The sequence below is a fragment of the Suricata suricatta genome, chromosome 2 (assembly GCF_006229205.1).
Source record: "Suricata suricatta isolate VVHF042 chromosome 2, meerkat_22Aug2017_6uvM2_HiC, whole genome shotgun sequence".
In the NCBI taxonomy this organism is placed as follows: domain Eukaryota; kingdom Metazoa; phylum Chordata; class Mammalia; order Carnivora; family Herpestidae; genus Suricata; species Suricata suricatta.
The window spans coordinates 44867396-44895274 of NC_043701.1; the positions used below are offsets into that span (position 1 = coordinate 44867396).

At 48.2% G+C, this 27879-nt stretch overlaps 1 protein-coding gene and 1 long non-coding RNA gene across 5 annotated transcripts in view; both read right to left on the reverse strand.

Annotated features, from left to right (window-relative positions):
• Positions 1 to 22563, reverse strand: part of MINDY4 (MINDY lysine 48 deubiquitinase 4) — a 110513-nt gene extending 87950 nt beyond the window's left edge. For 2 of the 4 annotated variants that reach the window (XM_029925574.1, XM_029925566.1), the window contains exons 1-5: positions 22392 to 22557; positions 14992 to 15111; positions 10733 to 10968; positions 7365 to 7611; positions 1128 to 1558 (exon numbers count right to left, since the gene is read on the reverse strand). In XM_029925574.1, coding sequence (XP_029781434.1) covers positions 1128 to 1558; positions 7365 to 7611; positions 10733 to 10968; positions 14992 to 15111; positions 22392 to 22454 — 1097 coding nt within the window. In that variant the 5' untranslated portion in view covers positions 22455 to 22557. Of the gene's footprint in view, positions 1 to 1127; positions 1559 to 7364; positions 7612 to 10732; positions 10969 to 14991; positions 15112 to 22391 lie in introns of all 4 variants that reach the window. The other 2 variants (XM_029925561.1, XM_029925582.1) reach the window with 2 other exon arrangements.
• A 2637-nt stretch (positions 22564 to 25200) lies between these two features.
• LOC115305883 lies at positions 25201 to 27847 on the reverse strand. Its single transcript, XR_003915076.1, has 2 exons — positions 27705 to 27847; positions 25201 to 25341 (listed from the first exon to the last, which is right to left on the reverse strand). It is a non-coding gene; the product is annotated as an uncharacterized LOC115305883 (long non-coding RNA).
• Between the last annotated feature and the right edge of the window lie 32 nt (positions 27848 to 27879).

Sequence of the window (27879 nt, forward strand, 5' to 3'; positions counted from 1 at the left end):
AAAGAAGAAATCACGACGGGAATTAGAAAATATTTAAACAAAATCATATGAATACACAACACATGATCTCATGGGATACAAACAAAGCACAGCTTAGGGGAAAATCTATAGCCATAAAAAGTATTACAAAAGAAGGCCCTGGGGAGCCGAGGCGGGGGGCATGATCCTGGCAAACCCTACAGGGTTTTGGTTGGAACCCCTAACTAAAAGGCTATGGAATGGATGAAAGTAAAGAGATGAAAAAATTCAATAGATACACTATAATCAAAGGAAGGCTGGGGTAGCTCTCCCTAAATAGACATTAAGGCAATAAGCATTACCAGAGATAGAGATTTCATAATGATAGAAAAACCCATCCAACAGGAAGATACAAAACTTTCACATGTACATGCATCAAATAACATAGCTACAAAATGTATTAGGCAGAGTAGGCCCAGCTTACTAGAGTCAGAAAGGGAGCTTATGGACTGTAATCTACTTCGTTTGCCTGTTCCACCAGCACCTAAGTGCCCAACTCTTCAAGAGAACAGAAAAAACGGGTGTCCCCTTCAAGCATAATGGAATCTCATGATGTTGTTGCAAGGAAGGAAATTTGCTAGCCAATCTCCTTCACAAATTTATGTATAAAACCTTACATAAAATTTTTAATACATTGAATCAAACATTATATAAAAAGACAATATATCCAAATACGATTTATTCCAGGAATGTAAGGTTGGTTGACATTCAAAAGTCATCAATATAGGAATCATCAAGGTCTATTGTGAAAGAATAAAAGAAGGGTAGTATAAAAAAAAAAGTCTGCCCCATAAGAGCCTTGTGGGAGCCAATGCATCACCACGTCAGGGGGCTCCCACAAGAAATATCTCTTATGCCATGTCAACCTGGTCATGTTCTGCAGGTAAGTCTGGGAATCATGTGCCAAAGTCTTGTGACCTTGAGAAGAAAGAAGGACCAAGGAACCCTCCCCTGAAGCTTCCTGTGTGTGCATGCCCTGGGCTATTCTCTCCCTCATGGAAGGACCATACCCACCTTCTGGACTTAGCAGACTTGCTCTGAGAGCCCAAGGAGCCACCGGGGACTGGGCAGCTCTCTGGGAAACCGTCACCTCAGCACAGCCCACTCACCTGAGGGGCAGGGGCTGGCTCCTCTGCCGCGTGAACACTCTCTCCGGCCTCTCCTGGGTCATCCTAGCACCCCCTCCTGGCAAGGAGGACTTCGAGTGCGTCCTGTTGGCCTCTGAGCCGCTGTCCACGGCTGGGCTGTCCTCTGCAAGATCCCGCCACCTGCTGCTCCCCTTGGGCTGGAGGCCTTTGCTGGGCGAGTGAGGGAGGCCGCTAGGTGTGGTGCTCAGCCTTTCTGAGGCCAGCTCACCAAGTAGGCCCTGGGGACTCCTGGAAGTGGAGCCAGTGCTGGACACCAGGCCCTCCTGAGCTGCAGGATGGGGCGGGGTGTGGGCGGAGACCTCAGGCACTTTCCAGCCCTCTTCCTCAGGGGCCTGAGGGGAGCCGCTGTTCAAGGAGGGGGACCGCCTCAGGGAGCGCTTGCGGAGGGAATCCTGAAAGGGGCAAGGATAAGAGCAGTGAGGATCCCCTTCAAGGGAGGTAGGAAAACACCCCATCCCACACGACAGACAAGCCTTTTTGCCCATCGCGTTTCCTCCCCCTGGAACATCATTCTGCATCCCCATCTCCCCTTAAAATCCCACCTGTTCTTTAGGGAGGTGCTCACAGGCTCCCATCTGTAATGCTGTGCTCCACCTGCATAAGCCCCAAGAGCGTGCCTCGGCCCTTCTCCCACACGCTTACAGGGAGTAGCGTCCAGGAGCAGGTGGCGCTGTAGCTCCAGGGTCAGACCCCCGTTCCAACTCCCATGTCACCACCTACCAGCCATGTTCCCTGTGGCAAGTTATTCATTTCTCTGTCCCCCACTGCCCTCACCTGTAATATAGGCTGTCCACAATCCACTATTTGTAATTTCTTTTTTTTAATGCGTATTTATTTTTGAGAGAGAGAGAGACAGGCAGAGCATGAGCAGGGGAGGGTAGAGAGAGGAGGAGACACTGGATTCAAAGCAGGCTCCAGGCTCTGAGCTATCAGCACAGAGTCCGATGGTGGGCTCGAACTCTTGAAGATCATGTGAGATCATGACCTGAGCCAAAGTCACATGCTTAACTGACTGAGCCAACCAGGTGCCCCTAATTTCTTTTTTTTTAATGTTTATTTGTTTTGAAAGAAGGGAGGGGTAGAGAGAGACGAAGAGAATCCCAAGCAGGCTCCATGCTGTCAGCACAGAGCGCAATGCAGGGTCTCGATGCCAAGACAAAATCAAGTCAGATGCTTAACCAACTGAGTCATCCAGGCGCCCCACACTATCTGTAATTTCTAAAACCTCTCAAAACAAGTTTCTTCTGGAATCCTGTGGCAAATTCTTCCGAACTGTTACGAGGTTGCTTACAGTTTTTTTAAAAGTGTGAATATTCAAATCTTTAGTTGTAGAAACGTCCATGTTTTTGCTTATGGGGTGCTACCCCACACCCTACCGCAAAGCATTAGGTGGTATGTGGCTTGTGTGCGGTGTTTCTTTCCGAAAATAATGAAATTCTGAATTCCAAAATGCATCTGGCCCAAAAGTCGAATGCAGGATTGGGGACCTATAGCATCTATATTCCACAAGATCATAGTATAAGGGAGACACCCGTGTAAGGCACTGGCACAGAGCCAGACCCATCAGGGCAAATAACAAACATCGGACACTGCTATCCAGCTCTTCCCCGTCCCCACTCGCATGCGGCCTTAGCCTCTCCTGCTATCAGACCCAGAAGGGCAGAGGCCATTCTTCATTCATCTCTGGTGTCCACAGAGCTCCCAGCTCAGTGACCTATACTAGTAAGCACTCAAGGCTTGCTTAGTTTCTGAAATAAAGGAATTCCAAAGGAGTCAATGGAAATATCCCCTCTTACTACCAATGATTAGTTGATGAAATAGAAACTCAGTTTACCGATCTAGGATAGGGGAGATGAGGTAAAGGGGACAAAAATAGACCTGCTGGGCTTCTCCTGGGTTTAAAATTCGGGCTCTCTCGGCATTTCCAGAAATAATCCTGACCCAAGTGGTAAAGCCTGAGCTGGAATAAAAATAGCTAATTCTGTATATCTTGCCTAGTGGAAATTACTAGGCACTACAAACCTCTAAAAGCCACCAGGGCATCCCTGCCCCACAGTGAAGAAAATATTAGTCACCATTCCCAAGGAGACCCAAACTTTTGGCCAAAAGCAGGAAACCCTGCCTCTTACTCATCCTTTCTAAGCACAAAGTTGATCTAGGAGTTTAAAAAAAAAAAATGATGAAATACCTAGTAAACCTTGCTCTTTCCTCTCAGGCAGCCAATTAAGTATGGCCAAGGTACTCACAGGCCCACAAAACGCTTTCTAGAAAGCCTGGGGAAAATCTACAGCAACCTATCCCATCTTTCAACACCCTGCACAGGATTCAGATACACCAAGGGAAAAACGCACCTCCAAGGCAGTCATTCCTCCTTTCAGAAGTTTGGGCCAATCTCCTAGCAGTAAAGTAGTTCTAAGTCATCCGCTCACACCGCAGCGGTGAAGGGGGTCTCTACTGCACGGATGCGACGGGATGTCCTTGTAGGATAAGACCTTGGCATTCATCTGGTCCTCCAGTTCTCAAAGTGTGATCCACCAGCACCAGCCTTAAAGTTCCCCAATCCTTTTAGGGAGCTCACACCTACTTTCATAAGAATAGTATGACATGCTTTGCCTTTCTCACTGTGTTGACATTTGCTGTAATGATGCAAATGCCCTGGTGGGAAAAACTGCCGGCCTGTAGCAGGAATCCAGGCAGTGGCACTGAACTTTATTAGTACTGGAGGTGTCTGCCACCGCTTGCAATAACAGGACATAAGTAAAAGGCTAATTTCGCTTAAGAACGTCCATGCTGAAGCATAACACTTACCAACTGTATTCAATCTCAACCCAGTGGTCCACATCTCCTGGATGTTCCTTGGAACAAAATGGAGGTGTGTATACGCACTCTGCTGGGTGCAGAGGACCCGGGCGTCTCCAGGAAAAGCCCTTGCACACGACCATCCCGTTGTCAGCTGAACTTGCTAATGTTTCTCACGGGACAACGGACAAACTATGGTTACTCAGACTTGAATATCTGGGAGGCATTTTCTTGAAAATAAATGGAGCCTGTCACTTTAGGGAAAACAACTGATGTATGGTCAGTGATAAAATACAAGAGGTCAAGTAAAAATTAAAATTTAGGGAAACTTGGATCAGCCACTCTAAGCTTACTGGCTTCTCAGCACTTAAACATTTTTTCAGATGAGGTGGGTGACAACATCAAGAAATGTGGTTTTTTGGGGGTTGGGTTGTTGTTGTTGTTGTTGTTTTTAATAATGAAACGTGTCAACATTCAGAAGAGCCCAGTGACTCAGATAACTCAATAGGCCAATACTTTCCAAATGACCAAGTGCATCATGTTACTAAACCAGGCGGTAGGAAAAGATTCACTCAAAGTGCAAGGCAGACCAATAGATATTGGTACAAAAAGGTATGAAAAGTTCCTTGATATGGCTTCAGACTCCAGGATAAGAAACCACAACTTGTCTGGTTTGGTGTCATATAAAGAATACTCCTGGTTTCCTGAAGAGACTATTAAAATGCTTTTCCCTGTCCCAACTACATATCTGTGTGAAACCATATTTTCCTCATGGACTTCAACCCAACTACCGCAACGCAACACTGGATGAATAAGCAAATATGAGATTTGAATTATCCTCTACTAAGCCAGACATAAAGAGATTTGCAAAAATGTGAAACAATGCTATTCCTCTCACTACTGTTCTGTTTTGGAAAATATAGGGTTTTTTATTTGTTTGTTTAAAACTGTGTTATTTGTATTAAATGCAATGGGTTTACTATTGTATTGTTGATGGTTTAGTAAGCAATTTTTTTTAGTTTCTGGTTTTAATTTCTAATGTGGCAAATATCAATAGCCACAACCCACATAGCCGAAGCTCTTCGGGTCCTTCAGTAATTTTGCGAATATGGAGAGACCCTGAGGGTACAAAGTTTGAGAACCACTGATGGGGTGTAAACAATGTCCCCAGTAGACAGTATCCCTGGTTTCCCTTTGACCCAACTAGTCTAGTCGCTTCCGACATGGCCTGTTCTCCTGCTGAAACATCTCTGAGGGAACCTCCTCTTACGAGCCTCTGCCCACCGGTCCCAGGTGTGCTCTCGGGAGCCATCATGCCAGGCTATACCACTCACCCCAGAAAAGGGCCATCAAACCCACACTGTGCTCTGCACACAAGTATGGCAGACTCCCTGCTCTTGGGAGGTCCCCAGCCTAAGCTCAAGATGCCCGATAGGGATCATGTCCCTTGCCACTCCAGTCCATCCATTTGGAGCACCTGCCCAAGGCACCAGGAGATTGTGAAGTCACATCCAGGGTTGACAGGAAAAGAGCACTGAGCTCACTAGTAATGTCTGTCACGGGCACAGCAACGGGGAGTGGCAGGCACATACTGGCCATCCTGGGACTGGGCTATTCCTACATCCCTGCTAGAAGAAATCTCTTCTGTTGTGCCTCTCCTCCCACCTTCTGCCTTCTCTTCCCAAGACTAAACATTCCCAAATCCTGCTACTTCCTCCAAACCCTTCACCTTCCTAGTTGTTTTCCTCTAGGCTTGGCCTGTCCCTCTCCAAATACAAGACAATAGGATGAGACGTGATGTGAATGTGCACTGTGACCACACAGTGGTTCACCTTCCTTGACCTGGGCACCAAGGCTGTATGAGCATCTGCAGCTGTGAAGTCCCAGGGCGCGACAGAGCCTTAGACGTCTGACCTAACGAACTAGACCATGGCCAAGAGGAATAAAAGCCTTGACCAAAAACCCCCAAGATGTAGACAGAGGCAGGGAGAGGGTGGGCTTCTTTCTGTCCTGATTCCAAGTGAAATGGGAGAATAACACCAGCCTCTAGAGCCACAGCCCACATCTAGCCATGCAGCACAGGAGAGGATGTGACCAGCCGTGGACACAGACGACCTGTGTGGGTGTGCTCAGGCTCCCTCATTTGACTAATACAACACTGTGAGCTGGTGTTTGATTCTCCTTTGTTTTTCTGTTTCTTTGTTGTTTTACAAACTCCTTTTATATTCATTCTCTCATTTGGTTTAGTTCCCCCACCTAACAGGACCCTACAAGAGCCCCTCCTCAAGGAAGTCAATACAAGAATGATGTGAAATTATTAGAATTTTTTAAAGCAAAGCAAATGAAACTATTGGGGTTGGGATTTCTTTTACCCTTTTAACTATTATGTTTTAAAAAATAAAAAAAAATTTCTCTAGACTCGGATGGGTCACCCAGCGCTCCTGGATGGCAAACGTAAAACTAGAAGACAGATGTGTTCTCACCCAGCAAAGGAAGATATAGCCGTGGCATCCACCTCAGTGACATGGTGGGTAAACTGAGGGCAAGGAAAGAGATGAGGCCTGTCCAGGGTCCCATAAGGATCACACACTGTCTGGTGGACAGTCAGGTCCTGTCATGTCCTGTCCGGTGACAACGAGGCCCTGTGATGTCCTGTCTGATGACAACCAGGTACTGTCATGTCCTGTCTCGTGAAAATCAGGTACTGTCATGTACTCTTTGGTGACAGTCATGGACTGTCATGTCCTGTCTGGTGACAATCATGTAGCAGCATGTCTGTCTGGTGACAGGTACTGTCATGTCCTATCTGGTGACACTCATGTACTGTCATGTCCTGTCTGATGACAACCAGGTACTGTCATGTCCTGTCTGGTGACACTCATGTACTGTCACATACTGTCTGGTGACAGGTAGTGTCATGTACTGTCTGGTGACAGTCAGGTATTGTCAAGTCCTGTCTGGTGACAATCATGTAGCAGCATGTTCTGTCTGGTGACAGTCAGGTACTGTCATGTCCTATTTGGTAACACTCATGTACTGTCACGTTCTTTCTGGTGACAGTCAGGTACTGTCATGTCCTGTCTGGTGACACTCATGCACTGTCATGTCCTGTCTGGTGACAATCAGGTACAGTCATGTACTGTCATGTACTATCTGCTGACACCACGGACTATCATGTCCTGTCTGGTGACAGTCCTGTACTGTCATGTACTGTCATGTCCTGTCTGGGGACAGTACAACCAGAGAAGACACAGGCAGGTGCACCTCCCATCCCAGCACACAGCTCCCCTCTTCCTGGACTACGCTGTGGGGCACCTCACATGAGCCCAGGCGGCCCCTTTAGCCCTGCCTGGCTCCCACTTTCCACTCTCAGAAGAGCGGTGAGAGCAGCAGCCCTACCTGCGGGGAACTGGCGACGGGCCCGGCCATCATGCCTCGGACAATCAGGCCAGACTTCGGCCTGACCTTCTCTCCCATCCTTTTCATGTCCGATGAAGGTTCTGACGACTGGAGCCTGTCCATCTTCTCCCATGCAGGGGCCACAGACGGGCTCCCACCTGGGACGGCCTGCACGGGCTTACTTTTGTGTGGAGGCCTTTGGGATGCTACAAAATTACCCAGTAAATCCCCATCAAGATTGTCACATCTGCAAAAAAAGGATATTTCCATTAAAACAGATTCCCCAAAAGGAACAGCTAACAGTGATAATAAAGTCCACATTCAACAGGCACTCAGCACAAGCCCATTCACAACCATGTGACGATTCTCACCAGCTGGTGCTTTATCATTAAAGGTAAACACTAGAAAATACTTTCGTATCAGGGCAAATCTGACGTACAAAGTAAGTCCAGGAAACAAGAAACAAAATCAGAATTGATGACCCATGAGAGGAGTCCTCAAATATCCTTAGATAGTGTGTATCCTCAAATATAAAGAGCATCCTTATTCCAGACCCGAGTTACAGAAAACCACAGCCCCTCGATACAGTCATGAGTTACATGGAGCCCCAACTTACCGCACCTCACTGCGACTGGTGGAGGAGACCTGTGGCAAACCTGGGGTCCTGGGACTCCCCAACTATTCAGTTAACATTCAGTTAAGTTGGGCCTGCCAATGCCTTCTTTTCCTGGATTGCTCAGCATCGAAAGAGAGGAAGAAAGAGAGAGATTGTGCGTGTGTGTGTGTGTGTGTGTGTGTGTGTGTGTGTGTATAGGAAAGAGAGACAGAGAGAAGAAAAGAAGGTGAGACACAGTGAGGCAAGCAAGGAGGAATAACAAAAATGAGAAAGAACAGAGCAAGAGACCCAGAGAGAGAGGCGATGGATCACCCAGAGCCCCGCTGACACGGGCTGGGATACTTTCTACCACTAGACTCTGGCCTCGGAGGGCCACTGACTGCTGCTCTGTGCCAAGCTGCTTAGCACCAAGCACTGGGTCACACACGAGAGAAGTGGTTGTGGGTGCCATGACTGGGTCATGTCTGGCAGAGGAAGGGTCCAGAACCAGCTGGGGGAAACTGAGAATGACTTGCAGAAAAGGCAGCATGGAGTCTGCAGGAGTGAGCAGGCAGGAGATAACCAGAAGGCCCCGGGCACTAACACAGAGGCCTGTAAGAGCAGGACTGGCCCAGGTGAGCCATGCAGGCTGAGCACGGTGGAAAGAGTTTTGCAAACTACCCTTAGGAGTCTGGATTTTATCCTGGAAGCCATGGGAAACATCTGAAGGCCTTTCTGTGGGGAAGCAGCATAGCCAGACTCGTTTTGTGGGCAGCTCACGCTCTCTTAGGTGGAGGGTGCACACGAGCAGATCACTAGAGGCCAAGAGACCAGGGAAGAGTCAGTGGGAGCCAGAGCAGGCAAGGTGGGAGGGTATGAAATGAAGTACGGCTGGCAGGGCAGAGAACACAGGAAAGAGACTAGTGTGATTAAGAGGCACAGAGGCACAAATGATAGATTCAGACAAGGCAAGGATAACACTCAAATATGTCGCTTGGGCAACTGGGTGGAACTCGGGACCCTCTGCTACTGCTTCTGCTGGTTCTTTATCACTCAGAAACATTTCTTTTCCCAGCCAGGCAGTGAGTGCCTCTGAAGGAGAAACTTCTTCCTCACCACTCTGATCCACTTTGGCACTGGAAGCCCTGAGTTACTGGTTTTTTTTTTTTAATGTTTTTATTTATTTTTGATACAGAGCATGAGAGGGGGAAGGGCAGAGAGAGAAGGAGACACAGAACCGGAAGCAGGCTCCAGGCTCTGAACTAGCTGTCAGCACAGAGCCCGATGCGGGGCTCGAACCCATAAACACGAGATCTGACCTGAGCCAAAGTCAGAGGCTTAACCGACTGAGCCACCCAAGCGCCCCTGAGTTACTGTTTTTAATGGGGCCCATCCTTTGGCAGCTCGATGCCCAGGCCCTATACCACCCTCAGGAAAGAAAATGCTTCTCAGCAGAGCCCCAAGGAAACGCCCGGTCCCGGGGAGTTAGACTTACTGGTGGTGACTACAGGTGGCCTTTAAGTTTGTAATTTAACAAAACTACTTTCCAAATACTGGAGGTGCAATCAAGAATGCCCATTCGTTTTCTCCCTAAGAGATCCAAAAGGCCTTATTTTTTGGATGTTTCTAGCTCTACAGTGTTAAGTTGCTTTGGGAATTCTGAACCTGTTTTTTGAAGAAAGTGCAAACAAAGCAAAGCCCCTGAAGCTGAACCATAAGCAGCCCCTTTGCCTCCTCCTCCACTCCCAAGGCCCCCAGAGGAAGGTAACAGTGCTCCACAACAGGGAATGTGAAAGCCCCCAAAGTTGTCATGACCCCAGAACACATGAATGCTATCTTACACTGGAAGTGGAAAAGGGACTTTGCACGTGTGTTAAGGTTTTGAGATGGGAGAGATTATCCTTAATTATCTGGGAGGGCCCACTGGAGTCACAAGGGTCCCTGTTAGACGGACGCAGGAGGTCGGAGTCTGGAGTAGGAAATGCAATGGCAGAAGCACAGGCTGGAGTGATGTGCTCTGAGGACAGAGCAAGCAGCCACAAGCCCAGGAATGTAGGCGGGCGCTAGAAGCCAAGAAAAAGGAAACAGATTCTCCCCCAAAGCCTCCAGAAGGAACAGGTCCTCCTGACACCTTGTCATTAACCCAGACCAGTTTTAAACTTCTGACTTCAGAATTCCCAAATAAATTTGTGTTGTTTTAAGAGGCAGTGATGGTTAGAATTTATATGTCAGCTTTGCTAGACCATGTTGCCTAGTTGTTTGGTCAAATACTAGCCTAGAGACTTCCATGAAGGTAGCTTTTAGATAGGACTAACATCTATAATCAGTTGACTTTAAGCAAAGATTACCCTAGATAATGTGGGTGGGCCTCATTCAATCAGTCGAAGGCCTTAAGAGTAAAAATTGAGGTTTCCCAGAGAATTCTGCCTCAGGACTGTAACAAAGAGTACTGCCTAAGTTTCCAGCATGCCAATCTGCCTACAGGCTTCAGACCCACCAGCTCCCACAATCACATGAGCCAACTCCTTAAAATAATATATATATATATATATATATATATATATATATATGTAACATACATATGCCTACATAATATTTGCATATACATTTGCATGTGTGTACACACACACGTACACACATACACACGCACATCCTCTTGGTCCTATTGGTTCTATTTTTCTGGAAAACCCTGACTGTTGTAGGCGTGGCCTTTATAGCCATTTGTTACAGCAACGACAGGAAACTAACCCACGGTGTAAATAAGAAGAGATACCTGGCTTTGCTTTTTTCTGACAATGATGTTCTCCGTCCTGCATCTTCGTCTGCAAGGTCATATATATTTACCAGTGTGGTCTCTGAGCATCTCGGTGGTGATTTGTTATTTTTCTTTGGAATTGAGAGTGCAGGAATTGGTGTTTCTTGAGTGAAATTGTTAGTGGTACTTCCAAAGTGATCCAGAAAGTATCTGGTAATGAGTTCGAGGCTTGTTTTTAGAGGATTTTCCCTTGCCTGTCATTGGAAGAAAAAAAAATCATTAACCATGGGGACAACTTCCGGGGAAAGGTGTTAGAGATGACTAGTCCAGTTCTTCGACATCGTTTATCAGCTTCTCATTCATTCATACACTCTTTTTTTAATGTTTTTTATTTATTTTTGAGAGACAGAGACAGTGTGAGCAGGGGAGGGTCAGAGAGAGAGGGAGGTACAGAATCTGAAGCAGGCTCCAGGCTCTGAGCTAGTTGTCAGCACAGAGCCCGACGCGGGGCTCGAACCCACAAACCGTGAGATCATGACCTGAGCCAAAGCTGGACGCTCAACCAACTGAGCCACCCAAGCGCTCCTCATACACTCTCAGCGAGTATTCAGTGACCGCCTGCCCTATGTGAGGGGCTATGGTGTAACAGAGAGATGAAAAGACAAAAATCTCTATCCTAAAACAATCCAATGCATGAGCAGGTGATCCAATGAACAACTGTAATAAAATATGATATGGATGGAAGAATAGCTAAGAAAATTTCCTTTTGGTTTTTCTCCTAGGAATAACCTTGGAAAATAGATACCCTTCCATTTAAAAAAATTAAACCTTTAGGGATCATGAATGCTGCAAGCTTACACACACTTGGGGCCCGAATGTGCTCTAAGGTTGTGTACTCTGCATTGAACACTGGCCACTAGGGACCACAGGGAAAGTGCTGCAGTTGGCTATTGCAAAGAACATAGACAGGCCATCAGGACTGACTCAATCTACACCCAAATCTTAAAAAGAAAAGAAGAGAAAAAGAAAAAAAATGAAACTCTGTAGTAGTCAGTTTTAGAAAGAAATGATATCAGTATTTCCCAACCCTGACTATACTAAGTATCATCTTTGGAGGTTTTAAAAATATATATATTCCCAGGCCCTGCTGGGTCTTAATTGCAAAGACTGGAGCCCTGATTTCACTTAAAATTCCTCTAAGTAATTTAGACAAACACAGTTGTCCAAGCAGCCATCCATAGGCCGACTTGCCTAGGAACACCAAGCTGTTGGGAAGTGTGGCCGGACATGGGGCGTTTGGTGGGAGTCTGCAGCTGGAGCAATAAAGTGGCTAAGAAAGAGCCTGGCACAAAGAGGACCCTCAGGCCATTCCAGTCCTTCCCCTCTTCTCTTCCCCGGATCTGCACAGCAAAATCTGGAACCAACGCCCACAGCCAAGTGGGTTATGACCAACAGCAACAGATCTAGCGAGCAGTCAAAATCAGAGGACAGCTTTGTTTTTTTCGTATGAGACCCCAAAAAACCATGCTGTCTAAGTGTAAGTGAAACTCACAAGGAAGAGAGTCAGGGGAAAGGCGTTACATAATTTATTTAGAGCTTCCGGCTTTTTCTTTCAATATGAGAGATTTATAGCCCTGAGCATTACCTGAATTATACTTTATGACTCTTCACCACCTTTATATGAATCCAGACACCATTTTTCAAAAACTCAATTTTACATAGTCATTTTTATATATTATATCCTTAATAGGGAAAAACAAGTTCCTGGAATAACATTAAATTGCAGGGCTTTCCTAGAATCAGTCGAGCTTTGTGCAAATGTCAAAATCATTATGCGATAGATTAATAAATATATCTCCTGTAAAATATAAGCTCAATTCATTGTATAAAAACTACTGTATAAATCGAATCATCAGGGCACTTAGCAAGACCTAATGAAAATACCTTAAATATCTTCAGATAATTATCACCTTAGGGAGACTATATTACCGTGAAGAAATACAAGTAACTTGAATGGCAAAGATGATTCCAGGAAATGAAGTAAAAGTTGCATTTACATAAAAATCCCAGTGTATCAGCAGCGTTCATTGGTCTTCTGGTTACCTGTCTCACTTTCTATGGAAAAGCCTTTCTAAAATACACAGTCTACTCTCCTGTCTTAACATGCAGCAAATGAGAATCTGCTGAGTATCTGGTGCCTGGGACAGGACTCCGGCTGAATGCACAGAGGAGGTGGAGGCACCGGTGTCATGCCAGGACCGAGGACAAGGGACATCGATCTGGTGTCTTTACAGAGCCTACACTGGGACCTCACCTAGCTGCCACTGCCCTTTTCTCATCAAAGTGGGGCACAAAGTGGCAACCTAAATGTCCTTGAAGGTTGATGTCAGTTGCCAGTTGATCATTCACTTTATTGAAGGAAACCTGGCCTGGGTTCCTTCCTGGGCTATGTGACCAGGAGGGTAGGTGTCGAGCTGTTCTGAGGCTCTTCCAGATATCTCAGAAATAGCCTTGGGGGGGGTGTCCCACCCCCATTCTAACCCTATCTGCTAAGATATCGTTACGGTTAAGGGTTACAATTACAGGAAGCCTGACTGCCACTACTATAGGAGGACTGAGAATCAGAAGATCTGGTACCAGCTTCACCCCGACCCCGTAAGTCACTGTGAGACCTTGACAAGTCACTTTTTTCTGGCTCGCTGCTCTCCCAAGATGGGTCCCCCATGCTATCAGTAATTTCAAAGCTTTGGGGCACATAGGTGACTCAGTTGGTTAGGTGTCCAACTCTTGATTGCAGCTCAGGTCACAATCTCATTAGTTTGAGCACAGAGCCCGCTTCGGATCCTCTCCCTCTCTCTCATCCCCTCCCCCACTCACATACTCTCTTTATCTCAAAATAAACAAACTTAAAAAAATTAAAAAAAGAAGCTGCTTAGTCCAGTCCTGAGGGGCTGCCCTAAAAGGCCAAGAAGGCAAGTCCTCTTTACCCCCAGTCTAACAACGGGGCTTCCCTTCTTTATTTTGCACATTTGGACTTTTGCAGGAAATATCATTTTATAGCTTATTCAAAAAATTATGATAAATGCTAAACTACATGATCATCAGATTTTTTCCAACTCTGATACTATTCCCTACCACAAGGCAAAACCTGCTGGAGAGCCCATTCTTCAATCAAATTAGAAGATACTGTGTTCAGGGAGCCTGGGGGGCTCAGTCGATTAAGCATCTGACTTTGGCTCAGGTCATGATCTCACAGTCTGTGAGTTCAAGCCCTGCGTCAGGCTCTGTGCTGACAGCTCAAAGCTGGGAGCCTGCTTCCAATTCCGTCTCCCTCTCTCTCTCTGCCCCTCCCGAGCTCGCACTCTGTCTGTCTGTCTCTCTCTCTCTCTCAAAAATAAATAAACATGAAAAAAAGAAGAAGATGATGATGATACTGTGTTCATAGCAGAAAAAGCAATTAAGTCGGAATGGTGGCTTCATTCAGTCAGTCAGTCATATAATTCACAAATACGGCTGGACTATATACTGTGCCCTCGGGCAACATGTTAAGTATGGGGATACAACAGGGAACAAAGGAGATGCCAACTCTGCTCTCCTGCCGCATCCAAGGTAGTGGGGAGGTAGATACTAATTAAACGACCACACAAATGCTCTATTATTATAAGTGTGCTGAGCACAACGAAGGAAAAGTACTGGGTGCCGTGGAAGCTTGTGACAGCCGGTGGAGGAAGGGGTGGATGAGGCTGAAGGGGGACCCCACCCCCACCCCCCAACTAAAGAAGTGCCGTTCTGTTTGCTATCGCTACTCCCGTGCACCAGGGCTAGCTGAAACCAAGCCCCAGGTCTGCCTAACTAAATGTCACAGTAGACTCAAAAATAAGCTATTACTCAGAATTGAAGAAGGAAAAGCTTACACAGGCAGGGAATGGAAAATTTTAGTATAACTGAATACTATATTCTTAAGTATAGTCTGACTAAACACAGCCTTGTAAGGGAGTAGAGAGCACAGGGAACAGCTGTCACAGGCCCAGGTTCACAGTGAGCTTCCCGGGCCACACATGCGCAGTATGCCCGTGGGGGCGGCCTGGAGCCTCCTTGAGGCTGGAAACCCAGCATGCACTTGGGATTTGTCGGCGCTGGGCTGGGTCTGTTTCTCCCTGGCCACAGGCACGGCAAGCCTCCAGCACCCATCTCCGACAGCTTGGCAGGGCCCACAAGTGCTCTGACATTGCCAAGCTCCGTTCCAGAACATTACACCACACCTCAGAAGCATGTACCTTGTTCTCCTTGTAGAGAACTTCAAGATGCAAAACCTTGCGGAGATCATTTCGGCTGTTTATGCTGAGGTCAGAGCGTGGGCGCTCCTGGTCCATGGTCACACATGTCTTCTTTAAGCCCTGCGGGAAGAAATCTGAATCATTATTTTCATTTTAAATCAAAACCTTCCTTTCTCCGATGTAGGTTATAAACAAAAGACTGCTGACGTTCATTACGATCATTCCTATCCCGCCTTCCTCACAAGGAGACTGCAAGCACCAGAAACTGACTTAAGAGTTTATTTTTATATAACCTTTACACCGGACATCTACATAAGTATTATTCTGAATCTTACAGCGACCCCATGGGCCAAGCTAAGGTTATGGTTGTTGGCCCATTTTATAGAAAAGGAAAGCGAGATTCAGGTCACTGACTCGCCCGAGGCTGGCTCAGGAGCCCTGGGTTTGACAACAGGTTTGGAGCCACAGAATATGAAGCTTTAAAAATGAACAAGAGGAGGGGCACCTGGGTGGCTCAGTCGGTTGAGCATCCAGCTTCGGCTCAGGTCATGATCTCATGGTTTATGAGCCCCACATCGGGCTCTGTGCTGTCAGTGTGGAGCCTGCTTCAGATCCTCTGTTCCTCTCTCTGCCCCTCCTCCACACGTGCTTGCTAGTTCTCTCTTTCTCTCAAAAGTAAACATTAAAAAAAGAAAAGATTCTCTCTCTAAAATATAAGTAAATAAACAGATAAACAAATAAATAAATAACAAAACTAAGCAAAAGATCAGTAATGATTCCTTTCTCGGGTGGGAGCAGGGGGTGATTTGCCCAGGTAACATAGTAGGACCACATAGCAGGGGGTCCGGCCATCCCAGCCTGTGAGTCAGCAAGGCCAGGACTGAGGGCCACACGAGGCACGTGGCAAACGTTTGCCGAGGTCCCAGGAGAGCCACTTGCCTCCAGCCCTCCCAGGAGGCCCAGCTAAAACATACTCCGGTGACAAGTGCGAGGCCTCCTAGGAGCCCCGCTTCCTCGTTTGGAAGAGAGCCACCTGTCTGTCCACCTCACCAGGCCACGGGGATCGCAGAACAGTAGAGAAGAGATGCCTCCCAAACCGATGCACCGGGCTAGAGATCCAGACCCTAGGGCTAGCCAGGCCTCAACCCCTCCCCCAGCCTTTGTGTTCAGAATCCCACAGAGGCTCTGCTGATGGCAAAACAGGACAAAGCCTGTAGCCGGTCATGAACAGAGGGAATAAGAATGTGTGAAAAAAGAGGTATGAACACAACCTTGAACCAAAGAGAATAAAAAGGACGTTGAGGAAGGGGAACAGAAAGAAATGGGTGCACATGTTGGGGAAGAGGCGGGGGCACGCCTGGCACTCCAGGGAGAGGGATCTAGGAGGGGTAGGGCAAACCTTCCCCATGGCTTTCCTGCCAGTCGGAGTGAGGCAGAAACCATGAGAATCCGTCTCTGCTAGATAACTCTACAGTTTGTCAACAGTTCAGATCAGCAAGTCTTGGCACAGTTAACAAACTCGCTGGGACCATGGGTACACGTGGGTAGTGGGCAAGGATGCCCTTGGGAATCAGCCCGTCCTTGGTCTCATCTGGTCCATTTAATTTTCAGGATTCAACAAACATTTCCCATGCACCTACTATGTGCTGGGCTGTTCTAGATGCAGGGGATACAGAAGGAAAACGATAGACCCCACACCTTCTTGGAGCAGACATTCTGTTGGCGAAGCAGACCACACACATGTACAATGTGACAGCAGCTGACGTGCACTATGGAGACAAATAAAACAGGGAGAGCAGAGACATAGAAGAAGGACACTGTTTTACACAGTCAGCTATTTATTGAGCACCATCCGCATGCTCACTCCTATCTTCCAGTTTCCCCATGTGTGACATGAAGGGAACGAAGGGTCCACTAGTTCAGCTGCTGGAGCCAGAGGAGGAAACGGATCAAAGTCCTAGCCCTCATGGAGCTTACATTTGGTGGAGGAAAGGCAACAAATATAATATGCTGTGGGGGAAAGAAAGTTTAGCAGAGTGAGAAACAGAAAGGACCAGGAAGGGGGTGCAAGAAAGGTGTGATACTTTAATAAAAGACAGTCAGGAAAGGTTTCATGATTAAGTGGCATTAGAGCAGAGAGACTTAAGGGAAGTAAGGAGCAGGCCATGCAGATACTTGGGGGTAAGTATGTTCTCAGCAAGGAACAGTAAGTGCAAAGGCCCTGTGGCAGTCACAGGAGGCTAGTACAGCTAGAGTCACATGACCAGGGGAAAGTCATAGGAAATGAGGACAGAGAGGCTGCCCAGAGCCTGATAAGGAAAGGCCTTGTTGACTTTTGTGAAATCGTAGGGTGGAGGCACGGTGAAAAGAACAGGATGGACCAACTTGTATTTTTAAAGGATCACTGGCTGCTAGGTTGAGAACAGAGTTTTGGAGACAAGGGATTAAGCAGAAACTAGTTAAAATGCTGTTGAACAATTCACATGAAAGATAGAGGTGGCTTACACCAGGGTGGTTGCAAGAGAAGTGGAAAGAAGTGGCTATGTGTGCTCTGATGGTAAAGCCAACCGACGGGCTGATGGACTGGATGTGGGGTGCATGAGAAGGAAAACAGCCAGGAATGATTGCAAAGGTTGGGCCCAAGCAACCAGAAAGAAATGGGGGAAACTGTAAGACATAGAGAGAAGCAGGAAATAGGTTTTGGACATGCCGAGATAGTTTTTGGCTATCCAAGTAGAAATGTATAAGTACCGCGCACTAACCGATTGCGCCACTGGAGCTCCCCAAGTAGAAATGTAAAATCGGCAGTGGGAAAGAATGTAAGAGTTCTGGGAGAGATTTGGGCCAGAGATAGGCATTTGGGGATGATCAGCAAATTGACACCACTGGCATCCAGCAGACCGGCAGACGCTCCTGGAAAATGAGTGAAGCCGAGAAGATTGAGTCTTTGAGTCCCTGGCACACACAGCTCCAGGAAACAAGAGGCACCAGCAACGAATCAGATAGGTAGAAGAGGCCAAGCGGTCTCCAGAAGCCAAGCAGAATGAGTTTCCAAGAGGGAGGATACAATCAGCCGTCCAAACACAATGTCAGATCAAGAAGTGCGAGGACTGAAAATTAAAGATCATTGGCAAACTTGACAAGAGTTGTTTCCGAGGATTGGCGGGGACAAAAGCCGGATTAGAGGGGGTGAGAGCAAGTAGGAAGCAGGATTAGAATCAGAGCTCACATAGCTCTTTCATGGGGTTTGGTTATGGAAGACAGAAGAAAAGTGGGCCAATTGCTGGAGAGACTTGGGGGTCAGGATGAGATTCCATAGGGGTGACAGTAGAGAAGGAAAAATGTATATGCAATAAAGAAGTGAGAACAGCAATGTCCTTGACCAGGCTAGCAGGGACAGGCGGGGGAGGGGGGGGGGGGCTTTCCCAGGGGGAATGGAGAATTCCCAGGTAAGCGCAGGTCAGAGGCTGCAGTGATGGCTCAGGCCCAGGAAGGCTAGCAACAGTGGCCCCGGTGCGGGCTACTGTTTCCTCAGTGACATGAGAAAGGGGAAGCAGCTTTGGGACTGGAGGAGACAGAGGGTGTGAAAGGGTCATCCAAGAGCAGAGAGAGGGAATGGACCAGAGAGGGCTAACCAGCTGGGTGGGGGCCGTGAGGAAAACGTGGACACGGTGGAGTGTTTCCCTTCAGCCCCACTCAACTCTGCAGGGCCGGCAGGGAGGAGGCCAAGCTGAATTTGAAAACTCAGGGTCGGGTAGGGGCTATGATGAAAGAAGAGAAAGGCAAAGGAGGTGAGCCCATTGTTGAGGGTGTGACTATGATGAAGGGTGGGCAAGAAGCGGGGAGAGGTCCCAACGGGGCGGGCGGGGACAGGGAGAGCTGGCAGGAACTGTGGAATGCAGACTTGAGTGAGGCTGAGGGGCTGTTAAGGGAGGTGTGCCACAAGTGAGGATGACAGATCACAGACAGGGTGTACTGCTGGGAGCAGCAGGCCTGGGACACGACCACTTGGAAAACGGTGGCGGAGGTAGGACGGGGACGCGTCACTGCAGGAGAGGGAGGCTGGGGCACCGGAAGAGTCACCTTGGAAGGCCCCGACATCGAAGGAGACGATCATGACTCCCCCCGAGGTCTGACCACGCTTGGAGGGGCCAGTGTAGCTGGGTTCGATGTGGGGTAGGAGGCACACGAGGTAGTAGTGGAAGGTGAAGTCGGAGGCAAGGCCTGCAGCAGGGTCATAGAGAGCCTTGGGGGCCCTGGTGAGGCTTTCCCTAGGATTTTGTTCTGCTTTAAGTAAGAAACCCGAGGATGGTGCTTTGAGTAGAGGAGTGTGACAAGATCTAACTTGCACCCCCTGGGCAAGTTTCCTCACCCCGCAGTCTCAGGGTGGTTTTACATGAAAGGGAACAGGTATTCCTGCCTTCCAGGACTGTAAGAGGATATGAGAAAACAAACAGGCAACTAGAAGGTACCTCACACCCCGATAGGAACTCTCTAGACTCTACAAGCCTGGTGCCAAGCCCTGAGGCAAGTGCGTGCTCTCAGCTCCCGAGCAGAAGCTGAGGAGGAAAGCAGGCGATCTGAACCGCAGTCCCAGGTCTATACAACTTTCTTATCTTTTTTTTAAGTTTATTCATTTATTTTGAGAGAGAGAGAGAGAAAGCATGAGTGGGGCAGGGGCAGAGAGAGAGGAGAGAGCAAGAATCCCAAGCAGGCTCTGCCCAAGCAGGCTCTGCACTGCCAGCATAGAGCCTGATGTGGGGCCTGAACTCAGAAGCCATGAGATCATGACCTGAGCTGAAATTAGACACTTAACCGACTGAGCCACCCCGGCACCCCCACAATTTTCTGAGTGACTGTGGGCAACTCCTTTCTCATGGCAGAGCTTTAGTGTATCCAGATTTTAAAAAAAAAAAAAAAAGGAGAAAGGAGGGCCTGGTGGTTCAGCTGCTTAAGCATCCAATTCTTGCTCTCAGCTCAGTCCTTGATATCAGGATCGTGAGTTCAGGCCCCATGCTGGACTCCAAGCTGTGTGTGGAGCCTACTTAAAATAAGTGGGAGGGAGAAGAGGCCCAGTGCACCATCTGACTGCCAAGTTTCCACCCAGATCAGGTGTCAATTCTGTGGACTGGTCTAGTGGGTGAGATGTATAAACAGATGTATAAACTACTGATGTATAAACTATAAACGTGAATGCCAATGAGCAAGTCACAGACAAGGTAAGTCAGCTATGCCAGTGGGAGTTATCCAAGAAGACCTCCTGCAGGAAGTGGACTTGGGGTGGGGCATGGGTGGAACAGGGTAAAGCATGTGAGAGAGGCTGGAACCAACATGGGGGTGCTAAGCTGGGGTCAGGCACGGGGGAGCCTCCAGTATCACTGAGGACTTCGGATTTCATGTGTACCCAAGAAAGAAAAGCTATGAGAAAAACTCTGAGAGTTCTGTTTGGTGGCCCAGACTTAAAAGCAATGACAGGGGCACCTGAGTGGCTCAGTCAGTTAAGCATCAGACTCTTGGTTTGGGCTCAGGTCATTGAGTTTGTGAGTTCAAGCCCCACATCGGCTCTGTGCTGGTAGCCTACTTGGGATGCTCTCTCTCCCTCTCTCTCTGCCAGTCTCCCCGGCTGGCACTCCCGCTCTCAAAATAAATAAAACTTTTTTAAAAATTAAAAAGAAATGATGATAGTGGGCAGCCTCACAAGGTGCGTCACAGATATCCAATGTGCAGCCAGGACTTGGTGATAGAAGGTCAATTAGCCATAAAAACAGAGCAAATACAATAAAGCCACACTGCATTTACTTTTTTTAATAAAAAAAGTGTTTTTAAAAAGCAAATAAAGAGGCGCCTGGGTGGCCCAATTGGTTAAGCGTCCAGCTTCAGCTCAGGTCATGATCTCACGGTTTGTGGGTTCAAGCCCTGCATCAGGCTCTTGCTGACGCTCAGTCTGGAGCCTGCTTCAGATTCTGTGTCTCCCTCTCTCTCTGACCCTCCCCTGCTCGCGCTGTCTCTCTCTGTCTCTCAAAAATAAATAAAAAACATTAAAAAAAAACCAACATTTTAAAAAGCAACGAAAGACACTTTCAAAACATATGCATATGAGAAATGGCAGTAAAGACACTGCTGAATACAGGTACCTACTATGTACCAGATACAATGCCTGGGGACTGCCCGTATATATATACATATTTTTTAATGTTTTCATTTATTTTTGAGAGAGACAGAGTGCGAGTGGGGGAAGGGCAGAGAGAGAGGGAGACACAGAATCAGAAGCAGGCTCCAGGCTCTCGGCTGTCAGCACAGAGCCTGACACAAATTCGAACTCACAGACTGCATGATCATGACCTGAGGCAAAGTCAGATGTTTAACCAACTAAGCCACCTATGCCCCCAACCCATGTTATTATTAGTCCTCATCATAAATCTGCAAAAAGTAAGTCTTATTAGTCCTGTTTTACAGATAAGGACAGTGATGCAGTAATGTATCCAAGCTCACACTGCTAACCAGTTGTTGGTATTTGAACTGCTCCACCTAATTCCCAAGTCCTTCCCGTTTCCATTCAAAAGATTATTTTGTTGGGGCACCTGGCTGACTCACTTGGAGAAGCATGTGACTCTTGATTTCCCAAGTTGTAAAATAAACCTTTTAAAAAATGATTTTGTTTATACGTATGTTTAATCCAAACAACTGCCCATGGCCCCTGCTCCACACGACACCTTGAGTGACAAGCAATGGGTCACTTTGTATAGAGACTTATAATGAGGAATAGGTGCTGTCCCTATATACGCAGTATGTAGTACTGCACAGGCAGTAACGTCCAGCGACCCCTCGCACGGTGTCCCACCTCCATTGCAGATGATTGCTAAGGACCTCCTCAACTTTTGAGTACCCTGAAAAGTACGGTGCAACACATGGGAAGTTCAAAACAACTAGGCGGCAACCTCGGGGCACAACTGAAGGGTTCACCTATCGGGAACGCGTTTCAGCCCCTTGGGTTCCCCTGGGGGTCGTTCTTTCCCGGTGCGATGCAAGTGCCTGGACCGGCCACGGGCCGAGCTCGGGGGCAGGGGTCGCGACCAGACGGCTGTGCTTCGGGAGGCCACCGCCCGCCGTCGCCCAGTCCCCAGCGCCCCGAGCCACGTCTCCCGCGGAAGGGGCGAGATGCCTGCGCAGGGCGGCGGCGCGGGCCGGCGTGCCGGGCGAGAGGGCGCTGCGCGGGGCCAGATGGCTCCTGGGAAATGTAGTTTCGGCAGGCCCGGAAAGCGGCGCTCCCGTCGGGCATCCCCGGGGCAGGCGGCGGCAGGGGCGACCCGCGAAGTGCAGTGCGGGGTTGCAGGGGCACCCCCAGCTTGCGCCCCGAACCTGGAGCAGCGGCCCCGAGGGGCGGAGGCGGCGCGACCCACCTTTCTGCTGAGAAACTCCCGGACCAGGGAGGCGGCCACCTCCTCCACGAAGAGGCTGTCCATGCCGCCGGCTCTGCCCACGAGGCCGCGGCCGCCGCAACCCAGGCCCCCAGTCCGTTGGGGCCAGTATGGCCGCGTTGCCGTGGCGACGGTGTCACCAGAGCCGGGAGAGCTCCTCCCCTTCCCCGGAGCCTGCGGACTGGGAGGGCGGGAGGAAGGGGAGGAGCGTCCGTCTTGCTGGCTTCTGGAAGCGGGAGGCGGGTGAAGTTCCAGTCTTGGGCTCCGGGCTCGGGTTCTGGCTCTGGCTCGCCCATCTAGGGGACCTAAAACAAGCCATTGCTCCACGCTGAGTATTGCTCAAGATGGGAAATGGGGAGAATGCCTGCCTCCTTGTTCCTGGAGGAGTAAACGCACAGCGAGGTGGCCCACAGAGGGCCACCCACAGTACCACAGCTGTCTCCTGGGCTCACCAGGCTGGCCGAGACTGCATGGGGCAAAGAGGCCCAGGACTCTGCCTACTTGGAGCTGAAATCAAAGGACAAGTCCCTCCTTCCCCCGCTTAGTGCTTTCTTTCCCCTAATGAGACTGCCAGTAGTTGAGCGCCAAGCCAAGCACTGTTCTTCGCTGTCATCAAAATAAGGACTCAATCATTACAAATATCTATAATCATTTACAAATAAAAATATGCTTTTCCAAATTCCATTAAACGGAGCCATTAATCCACCAGAGCTACTGAGCGGGACCCCAGTACCAGCAAATACAATTTCTGTGTGCCACAGGCTGGCTTAAAACCAGCACTAGCCCAGACGAGCATTGAACATTGGCCTCACTAGCGATCAGTTGTCATTTCTTTACCTACTCAGACATCTGATGGAGCTGAGCAATGGAATGTGAGTGCAAAAGTTAATGATATACAGCATATCTTTGTGTAAACGTAAAACAACTTAAACCAGAAAATCATAATTTGTAGGGATATAATGTTTCAGTCAAGCATTTTTGTAAAAGAGCAAGGGAGTGAAGACCACATGATTCAGAACAGACGTTGCTTCTGGAGGGGAGGAAGGGGCATAGGGTAGGGGAGAACCACAAGGGTAAATATAAGTAATTGTCGATGTTCCGAGTGTATTTAGGGCATTTGTTTCACAAGCGTTTGCCCAGTATTTCTATTGATTTATTAGTTTAATAAAAGATGGCCTTGCAGGGACCAATGATGAGAGGATTTGTGCACCAAGGTGTATTATTAATTCTGTGCCCCTGAGGTCCAGAAGGAAGGGAGGGAGGAAAGGGGAGTAGAGGAAAATTTATCAGACATTACATTAGCGGGACAATTTAGACGGCCTTACCTCATAACACAGAGTGGGTCTGTGACATGTGTGTGCATACATGTACGCGCATGGTAAACTCATACACATCACTGTCCAGCAGTGGCTCTAGGCATCGGAGTCTGTGAGCTCCTGCATTTGTGTCAATCTGACCACAAGAGTTTATGGGGTCCCTGGATTCTGCCTTGTGCCTACTGGGTTCTGGCATGGGGTCCAGCAGGTGTGGTACAGGCCTTGGAACAGGCCTGCTGCACTGTGCTGTGAGAGTTGGGGTTCATGTGCTGCCTCCTCCAAGATGCTCCAGGGAGGGGACTGGCTGTATGCTCCAATGTTGGAGCAGCACAGGATGGAGCATTGATTTAGGTCAGGGGGCTCCTGAGAACAGAGGTAGAGCATGGATCCAACCAGATACAACATGTCTGGAACAGCTGGATTGGAAGGACATTGTAAAATCCCTTTTTTTTCCCTAAATATTTATTCTGAGAAAAAGTGCACACAATGAGAGCAGGGGAATGGGGGCAGGGCAGAGAGGGAGAGAGAGAGGGGGAGGGAGAGAGAATTCTAAGCCCACTCCACTCTGTTAGTACAGGACCCAATGCAGGGCTTGATCCCACAAACCACCAAGATCATGACCTGAACCAATACCAAGAGTCATACACTTAACTGACTGAACCACCCAGGCACACCAAAAGTCCTTCTAATGATGTGATCCTGAGTCCTTCCCAGCTGTCTGGCCACCATTCCCAGAGGTCAGGACCAGGAGCCCAGCCCAGGTCATTGTCCTTGACAACATGAAAGAATTAGTGCATCTATACACTCTCCACACACCCCCACCTCATTGGCCACCTCCCAATCTCCACTTCACATGGCCACCAACATGAGACTGGAGGTGGAGGAAAGACCCAGCCCCAGCCAGGTCCCAGCAAGATGAAGTGGGACAGCCACAACCCCTGTGAGATTTGGCCTTTCACTCAGCCCAAAGTGTGCCAGACCTTCTCACTGCCAGAGATGAAGGGTCATGTCATCTGTGCAGCAGGGCCATCCAGGCAGAGGACAAAAGGCAGGGATGCAGAGGAGGGAGGAAAGAAGGAAGGAAGGAACTAAGAAGGGAAGAAGGAAGAAAGAAAAAAGCTCCTCCTCACATTGAAATGTCAACTAATGTGGAAAGAATGATGGAATTAGCAAAACATTTGACAACTAGCGTAATCATTCATGAATGCTACAACTACTAGGTAGAAGTTCCATGAGGAACAGGGCATTTATATATAATCTCAAAGGGACTCTCCATAAGATATTTGTGAATTACAAAGGGGAAAATTGTCACTTTCCGATAAAGAAAGTTGGCTGACACAACACTACCCAAGTGATCAGAGTTGCCATCACCATCAATGGGACAAATGGGACATCATGTACCTCCTTATGCACTGAAAGAGGTACAACACCACTTCTGTGGTATTCCTGCCAAAATAATAACAATAATAAAAACATTGGTGACTTAAAATCAAATTTTATTTGTCTCTCACAGAAGTCCAGGGCTCATGTGGTTCTGCATGTTATTAGGTTCCCAGCTTCCTTCTCCCTTCTTTCTCCAGCGTGTATGGCCTTGACCTCATGGCCCAAGATGGCAGCTTCCATGTTCCAGGCAAAGGATGTAAGAATAAAAAGCAAAGAGTCCCTGTGTACCACATCTAAGCACAGAATACTCAGCTTATATCCCTAGGGTCATAATTCACTTGCTTGATCACGTCTAGCTGCAAAGGAGGTTGGGAAATGTAGTCTTGGATGGGGCAGCCATGTGCCCAGCCAAAAACCTCTATTACTATGAAAGGAATGGTGGGTACAATGGACCTGGGAGGACAACTAACGATCTTTAGCACAATAGTGTTGTTTTGTTTCAAAATGGCGTATTTCTACACACTTGCTTCTTTTAATTAGGATCTCAAATCATGGCCCCCTTCCACCTCAGACACTTACTGTGTACACAACACACCATCCGTGTGCCCAGATGTGCACGTTACTCAGAGCCCATATCCTGCACACTTTGATCCCCACCCCCAGCCCCCACCCCTGCTCCCTGCCAATTCTGCCTCCATGCCTGTGAACGACTTTAAGTCTCAGTATCATTTCCTATAAGGAAAGTCTGTAGCCTTCAGAAACTCCCCTATGGCCTCAGCGCTGACATTTAAGCTGATCTAAGCTGAGATGACCAGAATATCCAACCTTTGCTCCTTCCTGCCTTGATCAGCAAATTAAAATACCTATGGTAAACAGCTGTTTCTCTTGACATTGGGCTTTTTCAGACCTCTGGGGAGAAAAAGGAGATCTGGAGGGTTTGAAATAAACATGGAATAGCAATATGGCTGTACTGGTCAGTGTTTCCAATGGAGTCAAAGGATCACCACTTGCCCGGAATGCCCTGGAGCAAGATGGGTCTGTGTTTAAGGGCAAAAATGGTAACAGCCACAGCTCTCATTACTGTGTTTTTTCTTCCTTGTCCCCACTCCACCCACCACCTCCAGCTCAACCCCTGCAAGGATGTGGGGTGTTACAGTCCTGGGGCGGGAGAGATTGGAAAGTTGATGTGCTTTTAGAACCTACAGAGTCTTTGTGGAAGCTTCTCTCCACATCTGGCTTGGCCTAGGATGGTGCTTTCTTCCCATAATAGGGTAGGGTGGAGGCGTGGGGAGAGGGGAATCTCCTGAGATTCTGTAACCAGAGTCTTCTGTTTTCTTATTTGTACCACTGCAGGACCCCAGGGGCCATGTCTGTGAACCGGGCATAGATCCTTGTCTTATGAGTCACATCACACAAGGTTTTTCTTCTGCCAGAAGTGGCTAGCCCTTCTCCTCTGTTACACTTTAGTGAATGACTCCCTCTTAAAACCCAGCTCGAAGGTCACCTCCATGAAGAAGCCTTCCTGGAATTCCCCCAGGCCCAGCTCCACGCTCCCCTGACACTCCGTGAGACGGCGGTGTGGGCTACCGGTGAAGCTCCTAGGCTCCTGAGCTGCACTGCCTGGATTCACAAACCTGCTTCAGTTTCTCTGCAGCTGTGTGATTTCAGCAAGTCTTTTCACCTCTAGGCCTCAGTTCCCCACCCATCAAATGAGAACTAAAAGCAATACCGCTCACATGGGGCTGTTGTGAGACATAAATGAGTTTTACATGCTTTTCTTTAAAGTGGCCGGCCTCACAGCAGTGTTATTCACAACAGCCAAAAATGTGGAAATAATCTGTGTGCCCATTGATGGATGCATGAATAAACAAACACATACATATACAATACACATACATACATATGCACACACACACAATAAAATATTATTCAGCCTGAAAAGGGAAGGAAATTTTGAGACATGCTACAACATACATGAACCTCAAAAGACAGGCCTGGTGAAATAACCCAGTCAGGAAAAGACAAATACTGCATGATTCCACTTATATATGGGACCTAGAATAGCACATATACAGATAGAAGGGAGAACGGTGGTTGCAGGGGGCGGGCGGAATGGGGAGTTGTTTTGCAACAGGTACAGAGTTTCCATCTGGGAAGTTGAAAGTGTTCTGGCCATGGATGGTGGTGAGGGTTGCACAACTATGTGAATGTACTTAATGCCACTCAACTGTGCACTTAAAATGGTTCCGATGGTAAATTTTATGTTGTGTGTATTTTCGACGATTTCAAAAATGAATATTGTATAAAGGGCGCTGGCACTTAAAAGTGCCCTGAAGGGGGCAGCTGTTAACATTAGCACGTGATCTATGTGTCTGTTGCCTGTCCCTCTCCTCCAGGGTGGGCACTGAGGGAGTTCAGACCCGGTATAGTGAGTGCTCCAGAAAGGGCAGGAGGAGCTCTGAATCTGCAGAACTCACGCAGAATATCTCATAGGGGTAAGTTGACTTGTTGGGGGAAGATGGGTACAGGACAGGGCAGGGAAAATCCCACCCCCAGAGACTGCGCCCAGGGAGGGGCAGCAGGGAATAACACTCACTGGGGATGAGCCTGGTGAGCAGAAGTGAGATAGACTGCTCACAGCACCAGGAAGGGCCCAGGAGAGCTGGGAGCGCTTCCTGCTCGGCCTCGGGATCGGGGCCTGCAATCATCCTGCTGTGCACATCCTTCTCCAGTCTTCCCACACCGGTGTTGGAAGCAGCTGTCATGTGGAG